Source organism: Rhinatrema bivittatum, chromosome 2 (genome assembly GCF_901001135.1).
Source record: "Rhinatrema bivittatum chromosome 2, aRhiBiv1.1, whole genome shotgun sequence".
NCBI classification, from domain to species: Eukaryota; Metazoa; Chordata; class Amphibia; order Gymnophiona; family Rhinatrematidae; genus Rhinatrema; species Rhinatrema bivittatum.
This window is the reverse complement of record NC_042616.1, coordinates 643,079,413-643,106,376: the sequence shown is the minus strand read 5'-3', so window position 1 is coordinate 643,106,376 and position 26,964 is coordinate 643,079,413. Positions and strand designations below refer to the sequence as shown.

The following is a 26,964-nucleotide window of genomic DNA, read 5'->3' as shown; positions in this document are numbered from 1 at the left end:
GGCCAATTGCACGATTTTCCCGTGCAGGCGGCCATCTTTACTTTGCCACCTACCTGCCTGCGCGATCGAACATGCTGCCGCTGCTGGCTCCCCGGATCTCGCTGCCACCCCCGGACCCCGCTGCTGCCTACCCGCCGCTCCCGGATCCTGCTGCCGCCCCCCCGCTTGCCCCCCCCCCCCGCTGCCGCTGCCCCGGACCCCCCGGACCCCGCTGCTGCCTACCCGCCGCTCCCGGATCCTGCTGCCGACCCGCCCGTGCGATTTTGGCGCTCATCCAGGCAGGGGAGGGAGGGAGGAAGGGAGAAGGGACTACCGGATGCCGCTGATGGCTGCCCGCCGCCCACCGGCCGCCTGGACCCACGGCCCTCCGACAGGTATTTAAAATTGTTTTATTTTTTTATATAACACACAGGTTTTTTGTTTTTTACACTTTTTACACTTACCATAGCAGGCCCGAGCCTTGCTACTTTTTCGTTTGTTTTTTTTTGCCCTGGTCCCGTCCGGTCTCCTGCAGCCCCGTCCGGTCCGGACGGGGGCTGCAGGAGACCGGACGGGACCAGGGCGGGTAAGCAATGTTTTTACCCTACTCTACACTACACTAACTCCTACTAGGGGGAGGCGGGTAAACTAGCAGGTTAAGGCCGCGGCAGAACAGCGGGTTACAGAGGAGATAATATCAGCGCCCGTTACAGTATCGCAGGGGAATAGCTAATTCCTTCATTATACAGCTTTTTCGTTCATTTACATGCCGGGTGCGGAAAGGGTTATGCGTCTGTTTTCAGAAGCGATACGGACGCGTGAAACTGGACACTGTATCGCCGAACTGCCTTGCGCGCCCGAATTGTGCGCTACGAGCACGTTACAGACGGGCAATCCTCGAGCGGACGATACTGGATCGAGCTGTATGATACCTATTATGAAGGTCAATATATTGGTGCTCAATCGCGTCAAAAGTGATTTGTGATATAGGAAGGAGGTCAATTTGAGTGATTAATAAATAATAAAACCATCTTATGAAAACTGCTTGAAAATTGAAATGCAAGCGAACAGTAGACTAAGCTATTTTTTTTAAATTTGTGTATGGTTTTACTATTATGGAGATTTTATATTTATTGATTTTGTTTAATGTTTTATGAAGAATAGAGATTTCTGTTTTTCCATTGTTGCACTGCATAACAAGAGTCTGGCTTGTTGTGGTTTTTAATTCCGATTTTGTTTGCACATTTCTATTTATGGTCTCTATTCTGAATCTGATAAGTGCCTATGTTCTGCATGTGTGAGGAATGACCAACCGGCATCTTACAAGCTACATACACAGGCTGTAGAACCAGTGAGTCGCTGGGAGAGTAAGGGTGCTGAAAAGGGGTGGGACTGCTGTAGACTGCGGAAAGGCTGACACCTAGCAAGAACTTTACATAATGATATGGCAATGCTAAGGCAGAAGGGCACTGAGTGAGCACATGAACAGCAGCACAACAGCAGAATGTGTCTTTTGTGTCATGAGTGGGTGTGCGAGTCTTTGTTCTGAGAGGCTGTATATATTAAAGTCTGTGGGCGAGAATGTGTGTGTGTGCGCAACTTTGTGTGACTGTGTGTATCTCAGTCTGGTGGGGGGGAGAAAGAAGCTTAGCCTTTTCTCTCAGGCATAGGGACATCCACCCCTTCCGTAAAAGTAATGGCAGCTCCCCATCTCTTTGTGACTCTCAATGTGTGAAAGGTTGGCCATCCTTGCTATACTGCATGACCTACATAGGAGTCCACAGTGAAGCCCTATACGGTAACAGTCATGTGTGAATTCACACCATCTGCAAACATTTTACTTAGTTCTGAATTTTCACAGTGAAAAGTTGGCAACCCTAGGTGTGCACCACTAGATGGGAGAAGTAAGGAGGTTTGACAGTGAGGGAATAGAAGAAAACGACAGAGAGAAGGGAGCAGGGACTGGTTGGTTTGGGTCCAACCAAAAACACGTTGCGCTATCCCGATGTACTAAGCACTTTTCCCATAGTCACAAAACAGGGAAAGCAACTCGCATATCAAAGTTAAACCTCGGCAATAAATTGATTCAGTGTCGACTACTATGTTGCAATAAATTCGCAGCTGGCAACACGAGGCCACCCAAAAACAAAATAAAATAAAAATAAATATGTGAGGTGGCACATGAGCTCTAACATCCGAAATCATGAAGCAGGATTTTGTTTTGAGTTTTTTTGCATAGCTACCAGAAGGGGATTAAAAAGAGGAAAAAAAAAAAAAAAAGAGGTAGCGACGCTTGCTTTCCCGCAAAGGAAAGATACTCGGCGTCTACAATAAAGCGGGGCATTGAGCCACCGAAATCGACCAACTCCGGACAAGTTGGCAGGGCTCCATCCGCTTATATAACGCCTGCAGCCACCTTCCCGGAAACATGAGCCCACCACAGCCGCTCGCTCCGCGGTTCGGCCACGGGTTTGATTTCCTCTCCGTCCCCGCCCTACGGTGAACCCGCCTCGTTTTCCTTCTAGCCGGCAGCAGAAGCAAGAGGTGCCCTCAGCCCACCCGCTGCTGCACGGACGCAGGCTCGGGTGGCCGTTTTCGCAATGGCTTTCAGGAAGAAGAAGGAGCAGCACTCCTCCAAAGAGAGGTTCGTGACTTCTTCTCGGGAAGACGCTTGCACGCACGCGCTGCCCTGGCCCTGAGATGGGTCCCCCCACCCCACCAATGTCGGCCGGGGAAGGGAAAGAAAGAAGCCCAAGCGTCGCCGTACCGGAGCCGAGCGCCTATTTGTGGGAGTGGTGAGGGCGGGAAGGGACCTTGTTAAGAATTGCAGATTTGGGGAGGGGAAAGAACGCGGCGACCCTAACCTGCTGCCTACGTCATGGCCACCTCGTGTGCACACAAAGCACAAGGGAGAGCGAGAACTTAAGTGGCTGCTGCTGCCTCCTCCGCCAGCAGCAGATGAGAAGCTGCTTGTGATGTCGCTATTTCTGCGCTCTACGCTCTAATCCCTACCCAGCCTTTCACCACTTTAGGCATTACTTTGGCAGTAAACGCAAGCATAACTTAATATTCCCGTAAAGTTCCTTAGAGAAAATGCGAGTTGGGCGCTTCATTCCTCGCCCCCGTGCCCTCGCGACTGCCCCTCCTCTGGGGGCACTGGTCCCGTTTAATAACGCCTGCTGCCCTCCATAGTTCTCGCCCTGGACAAGCAAGGCGGCGCTCGAACGCTGCTTATACAATAGACGAGGAGAATATCAAAGAACTGCTTCGGTCTTATTTCAATTCCGACACAATTCCCATAGTTTTGGACCTTCACCCACTAAAAGTAAGGCCTACCACGGCTTCCCTTACAGTGCGTATTAGCAAGGGACGAGGCTCTAACCCAAAGTGAGGCTGCGAGGGAGGGACTCGGCTCCCGTTCTAGTGGGCGTCACGTATATAATTGGGCTACGGGGGCTATTACGTAACTGCGAAAAAACAAACAAACACAAAGTAATCACGTGAATGTGGAAAGATCGTCTCTGGGTATTCACTTCAGCCCATCAGTCTGAAAAAAAAAAAATCGTTATAGCAGCTATAAGACTCCGCTTGCAAGAGACGTAGCTTCGCTTTTCTTTGGTACTCGTGATAGGGATTTCATGGTATAGTGAGCATTTATCATCTGAATAATGCTGACTATACCATGTGAAGATCATGTGTCTGCTTCTGGTTTGAAACATGCCCTGGTGATACGCTATGAAAAAAAAAGATTCTTAGGTTGTTTTTTTTTACCTTGGGTTATTTTTCTCCTATTTGCCATAGAAGATTTTAGGATATTAATTCTCATCAGGACTATGAACTTGTGCTGAATGAGTCATCCATAATCTTTTCTTTAGAAAGCTTATAATTCAGAGCATGTAAATCAGGGGTGGCCGATCTTTCATGCATCAGTAGCTGAAGAATCAGATGTACAGTACCAAAGACCCTCACAGTTTCAAGAGATGAGGATGAATTCCCTTTTGGGGACTTCTTTCCTCCCTGCCACTTTCTCACACACTTTTCCTTCTTCATCATCAACATCTCTCCTCCCACCCTGTTCCCGCCAGTCTCTCTGTCTTTCCACCAGTCCCACAAGACAATGATGGGGCTTGACATTCATAATGTAACACTTCCTGCCTCATCCCTTGTGCTATTTTCACCCTCTCTCCTCACCTTCTGCCCAGCTCTATATCTTCTGACATCTTCTCTTTCTCACTTCCCTAACTCCTCTCCAACCTCTACCCCCCACTCTCCCCAGCCTCTTTCCCTCTTTCAGATAGACCTAATCTATCTAATCCCTCCCCTCCAGTATCCTCAATGAATCTCTCATACACCTGCCATCTACCCTTCTGGCTCTAATTCACTCAACCTCCACCCCTATCACCCCTCTTTGTGAGGCTCTCACCCCTCCATCCCATCACACCTGTTACTCCCATTCTGTCTCCTCCTCCCTCCATTACCACTTCTGTCTTTGTTACTGTCTCTCTCTGTCTTTACCTCTGGCTCTCTGTCCCACATCACTCCACACACACACCCATCACTACTTATTATTCTCTGTCATCCAACTCTAGCTCTGTCATCTTCCAGTCCTCTCAACCACCTCTGGCTCGCACTTTCTCACACACCTCCACCCTGACACCATTTCTGACTGTTTCACCCTCATCACCATCCTTGGCTTTCTTTCACACTCACACACACCTGTAAGGGGATTTCTAGGGTCTTACTTCCCTTCCCACTGCTTCCTTTTCCAGCAATCCCTCCAATTACGGTGAATTCATATATTGACTCTTTGCCTGAGTAAAATCTTATTCAGGAGCTACCATAATGATAATAATATAAGGACAGCACATCATTAGGGAAACAAAAATAAACAATAGTTACAAAAGCATACTTGATATTCGGTGCTTATCAGATTACAGTGTTAATGCTAGCTTCACCTCCCCTAGCGTAGACTTGCATACCAGAACTATCTTTCTGATCCACTGATAGGGTTGGATTAGAACCCCCCTCAGTTTCTCACCAATGCAGTGGACATCCAGTGCAGTTTGCTCTGTATGAAAAGGCCTCCATACTCTGCTGTGGCAGGATCTGCTCGCCACTGGCAAGGTTGTCCAGAGCTGAGGAGGGCTTCACCTTGTCACTGGCCAGCAGCAAGGTGAGCTCAGCTCCTCTACTCACAGATACATGGACAGGGTCAATCTCTCTCTCAGTCCAGTCGCAGGCAGGTCTTGGACGGGTCGTTTTCTTCTGGATGGGCAATGATTGACTCTGAGTGCTTGCTCTTTGCTGCTTTTTAAGGGTTTACCTATGCATAATTCAGCAGCTTCATGCATAGTCAGGTGAATACACAATTAAGGTTTTGAAAGACTGTGGCTGTGCATGCTTTTCAGAGATCTTTGTGTCTTTCTTCAGGTTCAGAGAGGGGCCAGCATGACAACTGCCAGTTGTTCACATCTGATAGTGAGCTGATAAGTCCTGCTCTGGGATTGGCCCAGAGTAATAAAAAGAGGCCCCTAGTGTTCTGGCTGCACATATTCACACAGCACCAATTGTACTTGTGTTTTTCACTGGGCAACTTCCAGGCTGGCAGGGGCCTGTAAATCTGTCAAGCTGGGCATGTACTCAGCAACCGCACAGTCTTTCACAGCAGCAGATAGCCATATAAGTCAATGTCCATGTTTTTCTGATGTCAGAGAGTCCATCTTAGCTGCTTATCCTGATAGCAAGAATTGGGGTTTCCCTATACACCCTCCCACTGTGGCTTTCCCACACCTCTTTAATGCTTTTTCTGCAATCATTTTGATTTTTTTGTATCCCATCCCTGGCACTCTTGTGCTCTTTTTGCACCCCCCACATTATTTAACATACAAACAAGTCTACCCCCCATATGGCTCTCATGCAACCCCTTATCCTGACCCTTCTATTCCTCCACCCTAGCTTTGGTCACCTCACACCATGCAGAAGACATGGCAGCATGAACCATGGGGAGGAGTAAGATGCCAGATAGTCCAGTTTGCATTGCTGACTTCAGGCAGACAGGGCAGGAGATGACATTCACCCCTCCTCATCTCCAAGCATTTATCTCCCTCAACTCTCCCAACATTTATACCTTTTCAGGTCACTCCCCCAAGAAGCATTCACCCCTCTTGCACTGTTTTTTTTCACCTCCCCCAACATTCACTGCTTTTTGCACTGCACTTCCCACCCTCCCTTTCCATTTATGCACTTTACCACCCTTCTCTTCCCTTCCCACAAATCATTTTAACCGGACTGGAGCTCCCAGTCACTGCTTCCTCCTTCTGTAGTTAGCTAAATCCCAAGTCCTGGGAGCACAATGATGTGCTGGGCCTGGGGCAGTGTTCATTCCAGCCTTTCCCCTGCAGATGGCAGATTAGAGAAGAGCTTTCTACTCCAAGCAGCAGGTGGGGCAGAGGAAGGGGTGACAGGATTGGGTAAGGCTGGGGCAGAGAATTAACTGGCTCTGCTTTGCTGTCCTGTCAGATCCAGCCTTGCCCCTTCTACTCTTGCTCTTCATTGCTGTTGGTTGCAGACAGGAGTGCAGGGGCAGAGCAGGGATGATCAAAGAACCTCTGCTTCCTTGTCCAGTTCCACCTTCCTGTTTTCACTGCAGTCAGGAATAGGAACCAGAATGGCACTTCTTTGTCCTGTTCTTTTGTATGTGTGCTTCCTGCTCCAGCCTCTCCCCTCTGTCCTGTTCAGTGGTGCTCAGTTTCCATGGGGGCATGAGGACAAAGACTGCATTTTGTACAGGAAAGAGCCATGTATGGTTCCCGAACCACATGATGGCCACCCGATCTAAATTATACATCATTTATAGACATCAGTGTTTATGGTTGGGATAGGCAATTCCAGTCCTTGAGGGTCTCAAGTTTTCAGGATATCACTAGAGAATATGCATGATATAGATTTGCATTCACAATGCCTCATTTGTATGGAAATATGTGTCATGCATAAGCACTAGGGATATCCTGAAAACCAGTCTGGGTGGTGGCCCTTAAGGACCAAAATTGCTCATCCCTGGTTTAATGTGTAATGGCTATGATATTATTAACAAGTGTTTTCTCTTCATCCTGTCAGGCTAGTCCAGACAAGTAGGTTACATTCTTGCACCCAGTGGAGGCAGAGAACAACTTTTTTTATGTGATGTCATCTGAGCCTATATATTCTGGGCTAGCAGGATAACTTGCTAGTAGTTCTCTGCCTCCAGGTGGCAGTGGTTACTCTGGGATAGCAAAAAAAAAAAAAAAAATGGAGATGGGGCGACTGCCCGTGGATGGGTCACTTTCCCCAGGAAAGGAAAGTGAGCTGAAAAAGCTGTTTTACCTCTTCGGGAAAAAAAAAAAGAGGAGTGAAAATCCATTTGGGCCTGCCAGAAGGGCTGTGAACTGTGGTCCGCATAGTGCTGGACACACATGAGAAGTGAAAGAAGCTCTGAGAAAGTGAAAAAGGTCACAGCCATTCTCTTCCCACCTCACCACCTGTCCAATGGAGAGAGGTAGGAAGTGCTTGCAGTGCAGTGGTCGGAAGCAAAGTTCCATAGTGAGCTCTTTCCTAATCAAATATCATGCACAGGAAATCCAAGTGGAAAAATAGGCCGGAGAGGTATGCAGAAAGTGGGCAGCCGAGCTAATGCCAGTGATTTGCCTATATCAGGGGAAGAGCAATGCCAGCACAAGGGAAGTCTGAGGGGCAGCAGCTTGAGGTAAGAATGTCATCGGGGCTGCTGACATGGAGGTGGAAGCAAGCAGGTCAAGGCTGTGGGAAAGACTGCAGGGACACTGAATTTTCAATGGAATTTATTTTCCTTATGCATAAGGCTTACAGAGAAATGAAAGGGGACAGTGGAATGGAAATGGCCGATCTCTCCTTGCAGTCAACTAGCCAGGGTATTGGTAAGTTGGCTACAGCAGAGACAGGCTTTTAGACTGGAAACAGAGGATCCTCTGGAAGCCACTAAGTTGGAATCAGGAGCAGCCTTTGTAGCTGACAACCAGTATGTTTTAATTAGAATCTCATCGAAGAAGGTGGCAACAGTAGTCACAGCAAGAAGATTTCTATGGCTGAGACCCTGGTTGACAGATTCTTTGACTAAAGTTAGGTTAAACAGGCTTCCATTTAAGGGACGCCTGCTGCTTGGTAAGGAGCTAGAAAACTGGTGAAATATTTGGAGGACTTGAAGCCCCAGAGGCTACCAGAGGACAAAATCAGGGTCACTATGAGATCCTTTAAAGAACGGTCTAAGGAATCTAGATAGTACAGGACAAGTAGACTTCTGAACCTCCAAAGGGGAAGGATCCCAGTGAGACCAGCATTTTGTGGTACCCAGAAGGGGTTTTGAGAAAAAGCTACCAAAACTCAGGGGGCATAGAGGAACAAAATTAAGATACTAGGGTCCAAACCTCCGATTTTTGCGAGGAGTGGACTCATGTTACCAGGGACAGATGGATCCTAGAAATTATCTGGCAGGATTATGCCATTGAACTGGCTGGTCCCGTACTAGAGGCATGCATAATATCACCATGCAGGGCTCCAATAAAATAAAAAGACTTCAAGGAACTGTAGACCAATTGCTTGCCTTTGAAGTGATTGTCTCAGCTCCTGAATCATAAAATGGAGACGCATGCTATCCCATTTTCTTTGTAGTACCAAAGAAGGAGAGGGCATTATGTGTAGTATTAAGACTTTAAGGGTATAAACAGACACCTTAGAGTACCACGTTTCAGGATGTAGACACTGAAATCTGTAATGGGGCAGACCAAAAAGGGGGAGTCTCTTAGCTGCCTAGATTTAGCGGAGGCCTGCTTTCATATTCCTATCAGCAAGATACACCAGAAAGTCCTAAGGTTTGCAGTCCTAATTATCAATTCAAGGCAATGCCCTTTGGTCTGGCCACGGCACCTCATTCCTTCACCAAGGTGATGATAGTAATGGCAATGGTGCTAAGAAGAGAAGGTATTCTGTTCCAGCCATAGTTAGATGACTGGCTAATCAGAGTCAAGTCAAAGCAGGAGACCAGACAGTTCACTTGAAGAGTGAAACAACTCTTGGAGTCATTGCGCTAGATTGTGAATGATCCCAAGAGCCAGATTCAGCCTTCCCAGTCCCTTTTCATCTGGGAGTGAGTCTTGTCATAGGGACAGGGAACATCTTTATGATTCTGGAAAGGGTGCAGAAGCTCCAGCCTCAAATGAGAGAATTATTGGCAAGCAGGAGACCCAGAGCGAGGGACTTCCTGCAGGTACTAGTGTCAATGGCAGCCATAATAGGGCCCACATATGCTTGCTACAAAGAATTTTATTGGTGATCCCCAAAGAGACAGGACTGAGAAGAGACTCCTCCTCTTAAGGGAGGCCAGATTCAGCCTCCAGTGGTTGCTCATCAACACCAATCTGTCCAAAGGCGTAAGTCTGGAACTGCCAAAATAGATTACCTTAGGGGCTGATGCCAGCCTGGTAGGCTGGAGAGCCCGTGTGAAGGACAAATGGCACATGGCAGGTATTCGAAGGTTGAAGTCACTTGATTCATAAATTGCCTGGAGTTAAGAGTAATCAGGTTGGCATTCAATCTGTCTCCCCAAGTTGAAAGAGATATAATTCCATATGCAAAAATATCCTTTAAAAATATTTCACTAATTTTTCTTCAGTGGGTCTAAATTATTCTATATGTATTCTTTTACCCTATTCACTAGGACATGTACATTTGTTCTTCTGTCTCTTTTACTAAGATTCATATCCCATATTCTATTGCTATAGCTTTTTTCTTTTTCCCTCCTTGTACCACCTCTTGCACCTGCCCTCCTCTTGGGGGTAGGGGGCGGGGTGATTTTTTAGAGAAAATCTTGATGTCAGCCATTTATTTTGCTATTTTTATTTTTAACTGTTTTTTTCTTTTGACATTTTTTGCTCTCCCCTTCTCCTTACAACTTTATTTCCTCCCTGCCAGCTTTTCTCTCCCACTTCCTTTCTTCCTTTTGCAGCTCAGTGAGTCCTTCTAGCCCAGGCAGCTACTGTGTTCCTGAGCTCCATTTCCTTTGTCCAGTGCCAGCCACCAGCCTATTTTCTGGATTTTCCTAGCCCTTGCTCCTAGAGTTCTCTCCTTATCTCCATCCCTCCTGTAATTTCAGCCTGTTATCTCTCTCTCCTATCCAGCCTTGTATTCCCTCAGTCTCTGCTTTCCACCCATTACTTCCCTAGCCTGTCATTCCCTCAGCCATGCATGTCTCGAATGGAGTGGAGATAGGGAGGGAAGGCAGGGAGGAGAAGTAGTTAGGCAAGAGTAGCAAGAGGGAAATAGCATCAGGCTGGTATGGGAGAGAGGATGAAAGGAATATCAGTAACAAACTGATGGAGGTGTGGAAGGGTAGTAGGCCTGTGTAGAAGGTGCAAGGTTGTGGTCGAGAGCGTAGGCAACCAACAAGAAGGTAGAGGTGAGAGCACCTGTTTGAAGGTGGAGTCCTAAAATCCAAGGTCCCAGCAGATATCTTGGCTGTCCAGAAGTCCAAGCCAGTGAAGTCTGGACTGAGTCCTGGTAGGCAAGGCTCAGGAAGATTCTGACTAGGCAAGGTTCAGGTAAAGTCCAGAAAGAGAAGGAGGCAGAGCAGAGAAACAAACAAAAGACCCAGAATTCCTTTTTACCAGTAAAGCTTCCTTGCAGATTCTGGGTTTAAATAGGATGGCCTGTCGGGACAATTCTTCCTCTATATTATTGAGAGTTCTCTAAGCATATTTTAGTCATCAATCCTTATGGAGGATAAGTATCACATTCTTCTCCCAGGTTTCCATGACTTCTGTGGCTCTCCCTGATGGAATCGCAGCTCATTTTCTCCGTGGTTACTGGTTGAAGACCCATTGACATGACAGGGGGAGAGCGCTGGCAGGTTGGTGTGGGAGGGAGGGAAGCAATGGCAGGCTGGAGTAGGCAAGGGGTGCAGCAGCAGGCAAGTTCTGTGGTGGGTGATGCCATTACTCAATTTTAGGCAGGTGGAGTGGAAAGGAGAGCTGGAAGGCAGAAGTTCATAACAGTGGATGAAGGGTGGGCAGGAGAGTAGTTTGCTGTGATTTCCATACCTGGAGACAAATTCTAGAACACAAGGTAAATTCTCTAGAACTGATCTGAGCATTCCACTGCTAACCTCCCTTTCCTTGGCATGACTCCAGCCTCTAACGCGGTCAATCAGCCTAGGGCCCATCCTTAGGCTGCTGGATTTAAGATACTGCATTTTCCTGACCTTTAGCAGTGATCTCCTTAGTTTACCCTTTGCTGAGATCTGACTAATTAGCTTGTAGATAGCCGCCTCTCTTATATCTAGTTTTTTTTTGTTTGTTTTTTTTAATGAGGAACAATGCCTGTGTCTAGTTCTCTAGAATCATTCATGTTTGCCAGAGACGATTGAAAAGATTCCTCAGTGGAGCTTCTCAGAACTCCCATATGTTTATTACATTTGATATACCACAAATTTTCAAGAAGTCTATATGGTTTACATGATAAATACACACATAATTTATATCAAAAAGAACAAAAATAAATACTCAGCATAAAATATAAAATCAAATCACAACGCTGTTAAAAACAAAAGAAATCCTGAGTAAATAAATAACACCTAGAAAGCACCTTAACTTAATTATTTATTTAAAACCTAAGAAAATAACCAGGATGTTACCTTTTTTCTAAATTTCAGGTAGTCTTAATTCTAACAAAATTTCATTTGGCAAAGAGTTCCACAATAATACAGCACAATAACTAAAAGAAGTCTGTCTAGTTTGCTCTAGTTGTATCTCAGATGCCGACGGAAGTCTCAGAAAGCTTTGGTTGGCAGCATGGAAAGATCCTGATAGGGAATAACACACTAACAACTCTGAAAAATAAGACAAGCAGGCCCCTATAGAGAGCACAAAAAGCCAAACATAAAATCTTAAAACAGATGTGACAATTTATGGGTAACCAATGCAAATGTTCCAGTAAGTGTGTAACATGTTAAATATTCTTTTTCTTATGAATTAACTTGGCAGCAGTATTTTGTAAAATATGTATCCTCTTAAGCTTAATCTTTGGTGCACCCTAGCGTAGACCGTTGCAATAACCAACCAGTACATGCATTAGGAGACACAGATTATTCGTGTCTAAGAGGTAATGCAGAATAAAATGTAAAAATTAAAAAGAAGATTGCACAACTTTTAAAATTTGGAGAATTTAGTTTCCAGTCAGACATCAATGGTTGTTACTACCTCTTTAATAGGAATTGCAACCCCCTAAGTTAATGGCGCTAACTCATCAGGGTTAGAATACCAGTTTACTCAAAGGGCGTCTGATTTATAAGGATTATTTTTTAGTTTTGGTCAGGTTAACCATTGCGCAACAGTGTCTATTAACAATTATTAAATTTAGAAGGATCAGGAATCAATTTTGAATCATAGTATGCAGTCACTTGAATGTCATCTGCATACATAGGGACACTAAAGCCCCGTTCTTCAATTATTCTTGCTAGTGGGGCCAAGTTAATATTATAAAGAATAGGGGCAAGTACTGATTCCCTTCTTGCAGCCCTTGATTCCCTTCTTAGAGCATCCCGAAACCCAGGAATAAATGGATTACACTAGATTCTGGTTGGACAAAAACTGTGACACCCACATCCACACCAACATCCACTCTCTCTTATATTGGGATACTTGGTCATAAGAGGCACCAATTTGGGAAATCATACTGAGGGGAACACAATAGTTAAATGCTTTGCAGAATCCTCAGCTGGAAGAAAAGCAAACCAGATAATTAATGCAATTAAAGAAGAATGTAAGGACTCTAAAATCAATGTTATCATCCATCTAGCCGATAAGATTGCTAGAAATGGCATAGAGAGATTTCCACACTCTTGGGAAGCAGATTGGGCACATGGCGAAGGCTATTCAATATATGGCTCAAAACCTGGTGTAAGGAAGGTTTTGGATATATTGGGGGCTGGGGTCATATATGGAACAGTAAAAGGCTATATAGAAAAGATGTTTACATCTGTCAATAGCAGGAAAAAGGATCCTAAGTGAAAAATTCATATAGTATGTCATAAGGTATTTAAACTAGAGAATGGGAGTGGCAGAAGGAAGTATGAATAACACACCCGACAAATAGAGGAAGTGGGTGGAGAAATTAACAAAAATCAGTTCAATAGAGCAGAAAAGGTGTCCAGGAAGAACAACAAACTGAGGGAGAAAAGCTGAAAAGCTATGGGGTAGATTTTCAAAGGGGTACGTGCGTACCCCCCGAAAACCTACCCAACCCCCCCCTGCACGCGCCGAGCCGATTTTGCAGGCGTAAATCTGCCAACAAAGGTAGGGGGGGGGGTTTAGAAAGGGCCGGGGGGGTGGGTTAGGGAGGGGGAGGTGGAAGGAAAGTTCCCTCCGAGGCCGTTCCGATTTCGGAGCAGCCTCGGAGGGAACAGGCAGCGCGCGCTGGGGTCGGCGCACGCAGGTTGCACAAATGTGCACCCCCTTGCGCGCGCCGACCCCAGATTTTATAAGATAGGCGCGGCTTCGCGCCTATCTTATAAAATCCAGCGTACTTTTGTTTGCGCCTGGTGCACGAACAAAAGTACGCCCGCGCGTACATTTATAAAATCTACCCCTATAAGTACAAATACACACAGTCTGGGCAATAAAATTCCAGATCGGAAGGCCCTAATGGTGGAGGTGAACTTGGATATTGTTACTATTACAGAAACATGGTTCACTGAGTATCATGAATGGCATACGGCCATCCCAGGGTATAACCTGTTCATAAAGGATAGAAATGGGGGATAAGTACCTTTTTATGTCAAAAATAATATCCAAGCAACTGAAATGTGTGGGGAAAAGAGGAAGTGCTGTGGGCTGTCTTAAAAAGAGATGGCATTTTCTTTTACAGTGGTGTGGTCTACAAACCTCCAAATCAGTCAGAAGAACTGGATTGAAATGTGGCTGAAGACATCCAAAAGATGGGAAGTAAGGGAGATGTGTTGTTCATTGGAAATTTTAATCTGCTGGATGTGGATTGATGAGTCCCTACTGCAGAATCTGCAAGAATAGAAAGATGGTGGATGCCCTTCAGGGTCTATGCTCAGACAAATGGTGATGGAACCCATGAGTGGAGGATTGCTACTGGATCCGGCACTCACAAATAGATACAGTATCTCAAATGTCCAGGCTGGTGCCCACCTAGGCACCAGTGATCATCAGGCAATATGGTTGGATATAATGGCCAAGACAGGGAAGTCACTTGAAGATCAATATCTTGGATTTCAGAAACACATATTTTGGTAAAATTGCCACATTCCTTGAGGAAGAGTTAGAAGGCTAGGAGAAAATGGGTAAGGTGGAACAGTGGGCCAAATTTCAAATGAGATATAACTAAGGCGACTAACATTTTATGCAAAAAATAAATAAAAGTAAGAGAATAAAGAAACCGATATGATCAAAGTGATGGTTGAGAAAATAAAAGGCATAAAGATCGGCATTCAAAAAGTACAAAGGAGCTCAAAAAGAAGAACACATAGAAGAATACCTGGTGAAGCTGAAGGAAACAAGGAAATAAATCAGGATTGTGGTGACTTGAGTTAAAGCAAAGATTGCCAAGGAGGTGAAGCATAGTGTCAAAACAGTTTTCAGCTATATCTGAGAAAGAAGGAAGATGAGAGGTGGCATTGTAAGACTGAAAGGAGGCAAAGAGCAAGGTGTGTAGAAAGACAAAGAAATAGCAGAAATATTAAACAAATAGTTCAACTGGAAGACATTGCAGAAAGACTATTGCTGGCTAGCAAGTGCATGGATGAAAATGGGGTAGATACATTCCCATTTATAGGGGATAGTGTTTGTGTGGAACTTGGAAAACTGAAAGTGGACAAATCCATGAGGCAGGATAAGATACATCCCAGGATACTTAGAAGTGCTGGTGGGTCTACTGAAGGACCTCTTTCAGTACATCCTTGGAGATGGGAGTAGACCTGCAGGACTGGAGAAGGACAGTTATGGTCCCGTTTAATAAAAGTGGTAACAGGGAAGAGGCTGGAAACCTGCAGGCTAGTTATACTTACTTGGTGGTGGGAAAATTTAATGGAGAGACTGCTAAAGGAAAGGATAATGAATTGTCTGCAATCCAATGGTTACAGGAACCCGAGATAACATGGATTTACCAGAGGAAGGTCAAACAAATCTGATACTTTTTTTTTTGATTGGGTGACTAGAGCATTGGATCAAGAAAGAGTGGATCGATGTGTTTTACTTTGATTTCAGCAAGGCTTTTGATACGGTCCCGCATAGGAGGCTCTTGAATAAAATGAGACGCTTGAGAGTAGGTTCCAATTTGATGGAATGGATTACAAATTGGCTGACTGACAGATTTCAGTGAGTAGTGATAAATGGAACCTATTCTGAAGAAAGAAGAATGATAAGTGGAGTTCCTCAAGGATCAGTTCTGGGACTGGTTATATTCAATATCTTTTTGAGTGATATTGTACAGGGATTAGAAAGTAAAATTTTGTCTTTTTGTGGATGACACTAAGATTTAAAACAGAGTGAACACATCCGAAAGATTAGAGAAAATGAGAAGTGACCAAGAAAAACTCAAAAGTGGTCAAAGGTTTGGCAGTTGGGACTCAGTGCCAATAAGTGCAAAATCATGCATTTGGGGTATGGCAATCCAAAGGAGTTGTATATGTTGAGGGGCAAAAAACTGAGCACGAACTGGGAGAAAGGCCTTGGAGTGATCGGGTCTGATGATCTGAAGGTGGCAAAACAATGCGGTAATTACGGACAGAGAGATGCTGGGATGCATCAAAAAGAGACGTAACCAGCATGAAAATGGAGGTGATAATACCCCTGTACAGATCTTTGGTGAGGCCTCACCTGGAATTCTCGTTTGAGTTCTGGAGGCTTCATTTCAAAAAAAGATAAAGACAGAATGGAAGCGATCCACAGAAAGGAAACCAAAATGGTGTGGGGGTCTGCATGGCAAACCATATGAGATTAAACTAAGGAGCTTAATATGTATATCCTGGAAGAGAGGAGAGACCAGGGAGATATGACACAGACCTCCAATTACCTGATAGGAATTAATGATGCACGAAAATAAAATCTTTTCCGATGGAAAGGAAGCTATAAAAGTAGGGGTCATGATATGAAACTCCAAGGGGGAAGATTCAGGAGCAATGTCAGGAAAAATTTCTTCATGGAAAGGGTGGTGGATGCATGGAATGCAATCTAGAAGAGAGATGGTAAAGACAAGAACAGTAGTAGAGTTCAAAAGGGCCTGGGACAAACACAGACGATTTCTGCTGGCTAGAGAATGGAAATGATGAAATAGGGTAACTTTTCTATTACACCTTGGGGGTAACCTGTTGTTGGAATCTGCTATGCTGATGGGAGGAGCAAGCAGATGAGAGTAGCAATCTGTTAGAGAACTGCTACTCCAGAGGGGAGGAGTTAGTAATCTGATGTGCTCAGCTCCTGAAGTGGGAGGAGTGAGCACTCTGTTGTAAATCTGCTGCTGGAAACTCCTGTTGGGGAAGGAGGTAGCAATCTGTTATGAGTCACCATGTGGCGTTAGCAATCAGTTAGGGACTGGCTCCCGTAGAAGGAGGAGTTTAGCAATCTGATATGCTCCGTAGGTGGAACTAGCAATCTTGTTCTGATGTAGACTGCTGAGTTGACAATCTGTATCAGCGGAGTGCTAGAAAGGGTACTCAGCTGGAAAGGAATGTAAATAGGTGAATCCTTGGGCAGATGGCAGATGACAGTGCCATCAGGAGGATATCCTGAGAGGGACCACCGGCTAGGCTTGGGTATGGAGACACACAGATAGTTCTTTTATTAGACAGGTTAGTAGAACCACCAGAGGTGGCAGTAGTGAACTGATATGCCCGGCAGGGCTGAAGTCCCTCAGATACTGGAACTGCGATCCCAGGGTTGCTGAGCTGTAGAGAGACTATAGATAGTGAGTAGACAGGGTATGCTGTATACATAGCCAGTAATAGAAGACAATCTCACATAGATTCTTAAGGAGGCTCAGTAGCTGGGAAGAGTTAGGCCCTCAAGGAGCGAGTACCTGGTTCCAGGGAAAGCTCGGAGAGAGCGGTGGTAACTCACAAATGTCTGTATCTGCGATAGCTTCTAGGCAGTAGAGAATCTTCAGGGTCTTCAGGAACATGGGCCCTCGAGGAGCGAGTACCGGTTCCTATCTGCAATCTGAAATAGAGAAAAGAGAGCGAGGCCTCTAAGGAGCGGGTACCCCTGGTAAGTCCGAGGAGGCAGAGTAGCTTGGACGAATCTGTAGCGAGTCCAAATCAAAGTCCAAATTCATGTCCTGATTCGTAGTCCTTGCTAACTCAATCTGTTAGCGAAAGTGAAGACCTTTTATGTTGGAAGCGGATGACGTCAATACAGGGGGATGCCCCTGAGGTTCACGCCCTTGCTGGTATATACTTCGGAGCACGCGCGTACCCTATGTCATCAGGAGCATGGCAGATCCGCAGCGTCGAGCCGGCCCGGGGACGCCGGGGAGAAGTGGCATGGAGACGCCGTGGCAGCAAGCCGTCCATCAGACCCGGAGGGAGTCGCCACAGAGGTAGAAAGGGTGGAGCGAGGGCGAAGAGCAGCCACGAAAGCAACACAGGTATGGAGTTGCAGTTGCTACTACCCCCATAAAACTTGCTGGGCAGTCTAGATGGACCATATTGGTTTTTACCTGCCATCTTTCACTATGTTACTATGAAAGCAACTGACCCCATGCCAAATAAGAACGATTACTCAAATAAGATCTAAACCAATCTAGCACAGTATCTTTAAGGCCTATCTCATCAAGTTTCTTAATAAGTAGGGCATGATCAATGGTGTTAAAGGCTGAATTCATGTCAATAAACCTATGAATGCAGCCTTTTCGCCATCGACTTTAAATTTGATTTCATTATGCATAGCCACCAGTGGTGATTCAGTACTATAATAGCAATGGAAACCAGACTGACATGGATTAAGAACATTGGGGCCGATTTTAAAACTTATGCGCGGGCGTAGATTTGTTTGCGCAACCTGGCGCGAACAAATCTACGTCCGATTTTGTAACATGCGCGCAAGGGGGTGCACATATGTGCACCTTGCGCTTGCCAAGCCCAAGGGGAGCCCCGATAGCTTTCCCTGTTCCCTCCAAGGCTGCTGCAAAATCAGAGCGGCCTTGGAGGGAACTTTTTTGTCTGATTTCCCCACCCCCCCCACCTTATTTTATTTCTTACGCCTGCCCAAAGCAGGCATATCTTGCGCTTGCTGGCAAGGCCGCATGAAGGAGGCCTCGGGACCGCCCCCGACCGCCGCCTCGCCCCCGGACCTGCCCCCTTCCTGCCACTTTTTCGAAGCCTCGGGACATTCGCGCATCCCGAGGCTTGCGCGTGCTGCCGAGCCTATGCAAAATAGGCTCGGAGCGCGCAGGGGCAGATTTTCTCAGGTTACGCGCGTACCCTTTGAAAATCTGCCCCATTGGTTTTAGTGATAAAATCTGTCAATTGATTACCAACAATTTTTTCCCTAATTTTATCAACAAATAGTAAATTTGATATTGGTTGATTAATGAGCAAGTAAAGAATCCTTTTTTTTTTTTTTTTTTTAATAAGTGTAATTCTTTTTTATTTTATTTTATTTTTTTTCCAGAAGAGCCATTGAAAGACTATTGCTCCCAATAGAAACTAAATGAGCAAAAAGGTAAATCTGAGGCCTCTTCAATAATTTAGTAGGCAGCAGATCAAATGGGGAAGCACTGGAACAAGTCAGATTAAAAATTCACTGAATAGCAATTTGAGATGTTTAATTAAAAGAGAGAAATTTTCTTCTAGGAACCATTGTAGAAAAAAAAATGATCACTTATTCAGTTTCCTAAAATATTTCTCAAAGAATGCTCATCAAGGGAAAATTTGCTATGAATCAGATTTTTTTTCATGCAAACCTGTCATCTAAAAGAAGATGACCACCTATATGGCAATCCTAGATTAGTTTGCAAAGTTAGAAACAGGCTTGGAACTATTATTTGACAGATTAATTTGCTCAAATAAATATTTCCTTTTGGCATGCCTAGTTCCTGAAAGAATAATAGGCCTGTTTGTACATAATGTCCTAGGATATCTTCCAGCTGGCCCCATTGTCTCGTCAGCTTTCAGTTTTGCTAATATTCCTCCATGGCTTCTTTTGCTAACCCCCCATTTCATGTGCATCACTTTTCCCACAGAGATCATGATTGTGCATTTTATTTTGGCAGGTGAATGCAAAAGAAGTTGGTTGCAGCATTGCTTTAGTTTTCACGACAAAGACTTGTTTATGAAATGATTCATCACTGATTTATTGCTCTCAGCCACATACTAAACTCTTTGCACAGTGAGAATATAGCAGCTTACAAACTTACTCAACATGTCCTCGGTCCCGTGACTCTGATTGGCACTTCCTGATGAAGAGGTCATTAGTCTGGGAAACTTGTAGAACCCCCTTGTCCTGTTGCACTCAGTATAATATGTGAATAAACAATGTTGAAACAGGAGGTCTATGATGAATCCTTTACAAGGAGTGTTATTATTTGTTTTGCATAGTACTTATCAAGTCTGTCTTCATGCAGCTTCCAGATATGTATTTAGTCCAACAGCATGCTGAATTTGTGTGTACTTGCTTAATAGCAACCCTTTGCTTTGGCACAGAAAATTGAAATATTTAGAATCTCCTAATTTAAGATGATACTAACCATGTCACATTTCACTGTGTATTTGAGAATGAATGTGCTCACTGGCAGTTACAGTATAACAGTTTACATTTGATGATGGCGACATCACTGCAGAGCCACTTTAAATGTAAGGCTTCTGGAATAGTCTTTCAGGAGATGACATAATTGGACAGGAAGATGCCATGGTCTCATATTGTCAGCTCCTGAAGAAGGTCATCCTAAGTTTCCTTCATTTTTTCTGCCCAGTAATTAAATGTTCAAAGAAATAAATTGTAACTATTTAATTGAGCAAATGTGACTTGGACATTACAGAACAGCTAAGTGACTTATTGCTGCCAAGTCCTCTCTAAGCCTTGATGTGCTGATAATGGGACACTGAATAGTAGAATATAGATGTATAGTGATTTATAGTAACATGGCTGTGTGATAATGTCCTGGGAGAAGGAATAAACCAAGATGGCATTGGCCAATCTGAGTAACATTCTTGACACTAGGGAAAAATTCAGGTGGAAGATAATTTGTTACATATGGTATAGTCCACAGCAGTTGACGTTACAAGCCATGGTGAACTAAAAACATGTTCAAAAGCAAAGTTAAAGATTTTATTTTTACTTTGTTTTGCAATTATTCATTTATTCTATCAGCCTCACTAATATGCAGTATTTCTAATTTTATCCCCCATCTAGGTTTACCCTGCTGCTGCTTGATTTGGAGGAGTATTTCTTTGAACAACATATAGCTTATCATATAGTAAATGAAGACAGAAGATCCAAAAGGTAGAAACCTTATGTATCTATTAAATGAGCAAACTGTTTTTCATGAGACATTTTAATTTTTCATTTAGAAAGATAATAATTTAGACATAGGGAAATTCTTTACTGGCTTTCTGCTAGTCAAGTTATAAAATTAAGTTATTTAATTTTGTTTCATACTCCCTTAGTCCCCTAGCTGAAAAATATCAGAAAGGATGTTGTAGGGGAATGTAGCGAAACAGGGAGAGTCTGACATGAGCTTTACCCCAAACTGCAAAGAGAATTAGTTTCTCAGTTATACACTGTAATTCTTTATCTATTCTGTAAATATATGGAACATGTCAGCTTATTTTCAAAAGTATTACATTTAATGACAAACTGAAAAATAAGACATTTTTTGAGCCTGGGAAACGTGGGTACCACACTTTAGAACTTTTAGTTTTCTGTGTTAAGTGTGCAAACTTAACTACTGCAGCTAGAGCTGTGACTGTCCTGTCTCCTCAGGTGCTTTACTGTTTATTCACTGTTGTCCTACTTTTACAGTGTCCTGTTTCCGCAGTCGCTTTTCGGTTTCTGTTCCTAATGCTTTGGCATCCTTTACCTTGCATAGTTTGTGTTTGTTGTTGTATTGCCAGCTGGTGATCAGCCTGAATGCTCTATGTTCAGTGCAGTTGGCTCTAAAATGCTAACTCTCAGGCACCCCTTAGCAGGGGTACCTGGGAGTTTTTCTTGCCCCATGTTTTTTTTAGCCATCTCTGGACAGTACTAGTCATAACTGTGCGAATCAGAAGCTAACCTGGCCAACCCTGCATAATTATTTTCATTTTACCTATCCTTATTTCTGTGGCCCAGACTATACTGGTTGCTGTAACTTTATTTTTATTTTATTCTAAACAATGTATATTTTGCATCGTCCAGCAACACTGAGTTCAGTGAGGAGTATAACACATTTAAAATCCAAAAACAGTGTAAGCAAAGCATAAAATCATCAATACAAACAAAAATCAGCATAAAACTATAATATGAGCATAATAAAACTGACTTAACACTCAAACGCCTCCTTAAATAACATGGCTTTTTACTGTTTTTTTGGTTTTTTTTTAAACTTGCACATCCTCTTCAAACACATGCACCATATTAATAGGAAAGTAAGGCTTCATCAGTTCCAATTCAATATGGGCCTGATTTTTAAAAGCATTTAATCGGGTAAAACTGGATTTTACTTGAGAAATGCACTTTACCCAAGTAAGTGGGCTTTTGAAAATTGCTACAATATAAGCCATTGAATTGTCTGTAGGATTTACTTGCGTAAGTGCAGTTTATTTGAATAAATGGCTTTTGAAAATTGCTACAATAGTAGTTATATTTACGAGCATAACTCCTTTTGAAAATTACATGTATATGTTAGCGTACTGACTGGCACCTGAGAGCCAATCACATAATACCCTTAACTGACATGCAACGTTACACAATCAAATATCTGGTAGATTAATACCTCCCAAATCTTTCATTCTATTCAATTTAGAAAGTGGTATTCTAAGCTTTTTCTTAAATGTTTCTGAAAAAGTAAAACATCTTCCCTTTTTTAGCCAATAGGATAACATCTTAAAAACACAGAGAAGCCAGTAATCAGTAAGATGGTTAGTGGACAATTTCTCCAGCTAAAGATAGCTGGATAACTTGTCCAGTATATTCAGTGAGATAAATGGCCTGCTGACTGTACTTGCAAAAGTTATCTGCTTACATGTAATGGATAACCAAAAAACCAAACTGGCCATGTTTCAATATAACCGGTTAGGGTTTTTAGTTGTCCAACTTGTTCAGATAACCTGCCACCCAACCGGATATCTTTGCCCTTCCAATCCCAACACAGGCACAACCCCCCCTACCTCCCAATTGCCCTCCAGAATCACCAAAAGTATGCCAGTGTCCACTGGCACCCCTCCCCCGATCCTCCAGCACTGTAAGGCACTGCCTCCGCCGGGCATCCCGATTCCAACCCACCCCCCCTCCCCGCAGTCCAGATATGCTCCTTGCTGCACCTGTTAGACTCTGTAATTTGTTTTGACTGTTAATAAAGTTTGGAGTTGAAGAAGCAGCCTCCTCTGTCTATGAATAAGGACCGAGGTAAGCTATCTGTTAAAGCTGTGTGTAAGAAATGCATTGCGGAGACAGAATAGTGACCAGAGCCTTGATTTCTGTCATCTATGTCTCGGTTACTGTATTATCATGAATTGCTGTAATTAGTATCTTCCAGTAACGCTTATAAAGCTGGATGTGAGTGTTGGTGAAGCCATTCAAATGGTTCACAGAGTGGGATATTCAGCCATTTTAAAACAGAGGTTTTGACCCTGATCCTGAATTTTGTTTTGCAGTCCAAGATTTTGTAACACAATAAAAAAAAAACATCTGTCAAGCGTATGAAATAACTTCAAAGCTGTCTGCTATTCTCATACAAATGTCAGTATTTGGCTTAGTTTCATGTGCCACCATTGTTGCCTAGTTTTGTGGTTATGGAAGCCTTTAGACATCTTAGAAACTTGTGACTTTTAGTGGTCAGAAATGATAGTGTACTTGGTGCAAATTTTGTGAAATGTTATCTTTGTTCTACTTGCAACTCTCCTGTTCTTATGCCTTGGGCTTGCAATGATGGCTCAGAATTCCCAGCAAATCTCATTAACGGGGGTCAAAGAGTGGAAAATCATAGGGCCTATACCCCAAGACTAGTTACTTGTGTGCAGGACTAATTATGGTTGAACTCTTGCCCAGTAGCATAGTAAAGAGCAGCTGTGTTGCTTACTCTCTAGTAAAATATCTGTGCTTCTCTGTGAGATCAAGAAGAAGAGAGAGAGAGAGAGAGAGGCAGCCAAGTACTGCAGACTGGTTGCAATATTAACTGGTCAATTTTAAAAGCCCTACATGCGCCAAAGTCAGGAAATACGCGTGTGACTCGGCCTGGCGCACGCTGCATTGATTTCAGAACAACGCTGGTACGCGAGTATCTCCCAGTATGCACATAACAATTTTTCTCACTAAAAGGGGAGGGGCGTGGGTGTGATCTGGATGGAGAATGGGCAGGATATGGGCGGGCTGGGTCTGTAACATGAATCCAGCGCATAAGTATTAACATTAACAGCACGCACCGGGGGTCCCCTACCACGTTACTTTACTTCAGCTATGGATGGCATGTAAGTCATGTAACAAAAAAAAAATACTCTAGTTAATGGGGAAATAGATGAAAGGGAGGCAAATTAGCTAGGGGGTTTAGGAAGTCCTCTTCTTTACTGGGGTGAACTGGGAAAAAGGCCTATTGTGTCGCCGCACGTACTTAATAAAATTCCCCCTACTTACGTACTTGAGTCAGCAGTCGCTCGCACACACCACGTCAATATAAAATCATGCGCGCCAATTTTATAACACTCGTGTGTGTATATATGCGCGTATGTTATAAAATTGGCACATCCAGGCGCTCGCCGGCAAACGTGCGTATGCGCGCAGGTCTTAAATTTCACTTCAGAGATTCCAAGCTATAATTGGAAGCAGTTGGGCATCGTTACTCTTTGAGCCACATGACTGAATTGTTATGTAGCTGGAGGATGAGAGTGGCTGCCCTAGACTTCTTTCTCTTCAGGAAAAAATTGAAAACCTAGCTTTTTCTAGCGGCCTCGCCACTGCCGCTGGGCCCTGGGATCGCGTGCCGGCACTCAGCCGATGCGCGCCACCTACGCCTGCCCGGAGGCAGGTGTAAATAATAAAACAAAGGTAGGGGGGGATTTAGATAGGGCTGGGGGGTGGGTTAGATAGGGGAAGGTGGGGGGGCGGGAGGGAACAGGGAAAACCATCGAGGCTCCCCTAGGGCTCGGTGCGCGCAAGTTGCACAAGTGTGCACCCCCTTGCGCGCACTGATCCCGCATGTTATAAAATCGGGCGTAGATTTGTGCACGCCGGGTTGCACGCACAAATCTATGCCCGCGCGTAGATTACAAAATCTGGCCCTTAGGGGATAGCCACTGCTATTAATTGCTATTAATCAGTAGCATGGGATCTTCTTGGTGTTTGGATACTTGCCAGGTTCTTGTGGCCTGGTTTTGGCCTCTGTTGGAAACAGGATGCTGGGCTTGATGGATCCTTGGTCTGACCCAGCATGGCAATTTCTTATGTTCTTATCTTCTACTGGAAAAGTGAGATATAAATAAATGATGATGATGTAGAAAGTCTGAGCATGTTACTGTTATAATACAAGGGTTTTGTTGACCTATAATATGAATGTCACTTTTGTAAACTGCTGTGATCTTCTTTTGGAATAACTGTACATAAAATGCTTAAATAAATAAAAATAAATAAAATACTTGCTGGGTACACAAGAGGAATTTGTTTATCTTATGTAGTTTTTGATATTACTACTCTTGTGGAAGTAAATGATAGTGAAGATAGAAGGGAGAAGAAATAGGGGAAGCAAAGTCACCATGTGGTACTTAAGATTATGTGATTGCTTTGGGGGGAAAAGGCTCCACAGAAGAGAGGGATGCATGCCTCTGTACCACATATGAATGTATTTTATTTATTTATTTAAAGATAATGACACTAGGCTTTCAGTCTGACACCATTTAGTTTTCATTATTTCTTCCATACCCTCTGTTTAACTCCAGTGAGTCTTTGAATAGGCTTAGTGGCTTGAATGCATGGGCTTGAAGAAGCTGTGATTTGGGACGTGCAGATGGGAGAAGAGGCCACTAGCGAGCTCAGTGAGAGATGGACTTGTGAATGATCTCCGCTAGAGCAGTATTTCCCAACTCTCTCTTGGAGGACACCTAACTGGTCTGATTTTCAGGATATCCATAATGAATATGCATGAGAGATATTTGCATATATTGGTGACCCAATGTATGGAAATACAGTATATCTTATTCATATTTATTTTGCCAGTTCTTAAAAACCCAGCTGTCCAGGTGTTCCTTCAAGAGAGGGGTAGGAAATGCTTTGCTGGAGGGCAGGCAGGCAGTATTGAAGCTTGCATATTAAAAATCTTTCTCCTCCCCCACAAAAGAAATTTAAGGAATCAGTTCTATAAAGCATTAAGCAAAAGAATAAAGCAGCAATGGGTCAATTTTTAAAAGCTTGCTGAGATGGTGCCCAGTTATATTTTAACCATATTTTTTGCTGCTTCTAACTGGTTTGTTTGCATCTGAAAGTTACCCTAAATATAGCCGGACAAAATTTCGGGCCGATACAGTAAAATCGGGGGAAAGCACCCGCTCTCCTGGCCCGCATACAGGCCACTCTCCTGTGCGCGCGATACAGTATTTTAATTTATTTAAATTAGGCCCGGCGGTAAAAAGAGACGCTGGGGACACTAGCGTGTCCCTAGCGCCTCTTTTTTTTTGAAGGAAGTGGCGGCTGTCAGCGGGTTTGACAGCCGACGCTCAATTTTGCCAGCATCAGTTCTCGAGCCCGCTGACAGCCACGGGTTCGGAAACCGGACGCCGGCAAAATTGAGCGTCCGGTTTTTGATCCGCCAGCCGCGGGCCCATTTTAAATGTTTTTATTTTTTTATTTTTTAAACTTTCGGGACCTCCGACTTAATATCGCCATGATATTAAGTCGGAGGGTGCACAGAAAAGTAGTTTTTACTGCTTTTCTGTGCACTTTCCCGGTGCCCGGAGAAATTAGCGCCTACCTTTTGGGTAGGCGCTAATTTCTGAAAGTAAAATGTGCGGCTTTGGCTGCACATTTTACTTTCTGAATCGTGTGGGAATACCTAATAGGGCCATCAACATGCATTTGCATGTTGCGGGCGCTATTAGGTTTGGGGGGTTGGATGCACGTTTTGGACTCGCTATTACCCCTTACTGAATAAAGGGTAAAGCTAGCACGTCCAAAACGCGTGTCCAAATGCCGGCTAACAGTTTGCTCCATTGGAGCGCACTGTACTGTATCGGCCTGTTTGTCTGGCCAGATTTAGACTAGTTGTTTTTGTGACTAGAGTTGTCCATCTAAATGTAGCCGATTGTTGCTGAAAATTTTCACTGACTGACTAAATTCAAAACCTGCACACATTTAAATGGTTAGAGGGAGGAATTTTTAACCAGTAGATATCTGGGTAAATCTCTAAGCATAAATAACAAGACAAGGAACTTTGATGAATCCTAGGTGCTGCAAAACTTAATTGATAGGAACTGGAATATAGGAACGGGGTCACACAATTCACTGGACTTTTGTTGGTTCCTGTACAGTGTGAACTAAATTAATTTGGAACTCACACACTCTATGAATCTGTGGACTTGCCCAGAGGAAAAAACTGAACATTTGTTAAGGGTGACTTAAGGAACATTTCTAGGAGTTTGCTGATTTGCTCATCTGAGCTTGAATTTGGGGTGGAACGCAAGTAAAATTGTGTTGGTGATAGTGAGACAATAAATAATGTTGGGCGAGTTGAGGATCCCTACCATCTCATGTGATTTGTATGTATTGAGGAGTTGGCATG

General features: G+C 44.0%; 1 protein-coding gene across 1 annotated transcript in view; it reads left to right on the top strand.

Moving 5' to 3' along the window:
• Positions 1-2,365: 2,365 nt before the first annotated feature.
• The window catches only part of NSMAF (neutral sphingomyelinase activation associated factor), a 267,295-nt gene continuing 242,696 nt past the window's right edge, over positions 2,366-26,964 (top strand). Inside the window, exons 1-2 of the mRNA XM_029591349.1 lie at positions 2,366-2,623; positions 20,415-20,504. Coding sequence (XP_029447209.1) covers positions 2,580-2,623; positions 20,415-20,504 — 134 coding nt within the window. The 5' untranslated portion in view covers positions 2,366-2,579. The remainder of the gene's footprint in view (positions 2,624-20,414; positions 20,505-26,964) is intronic.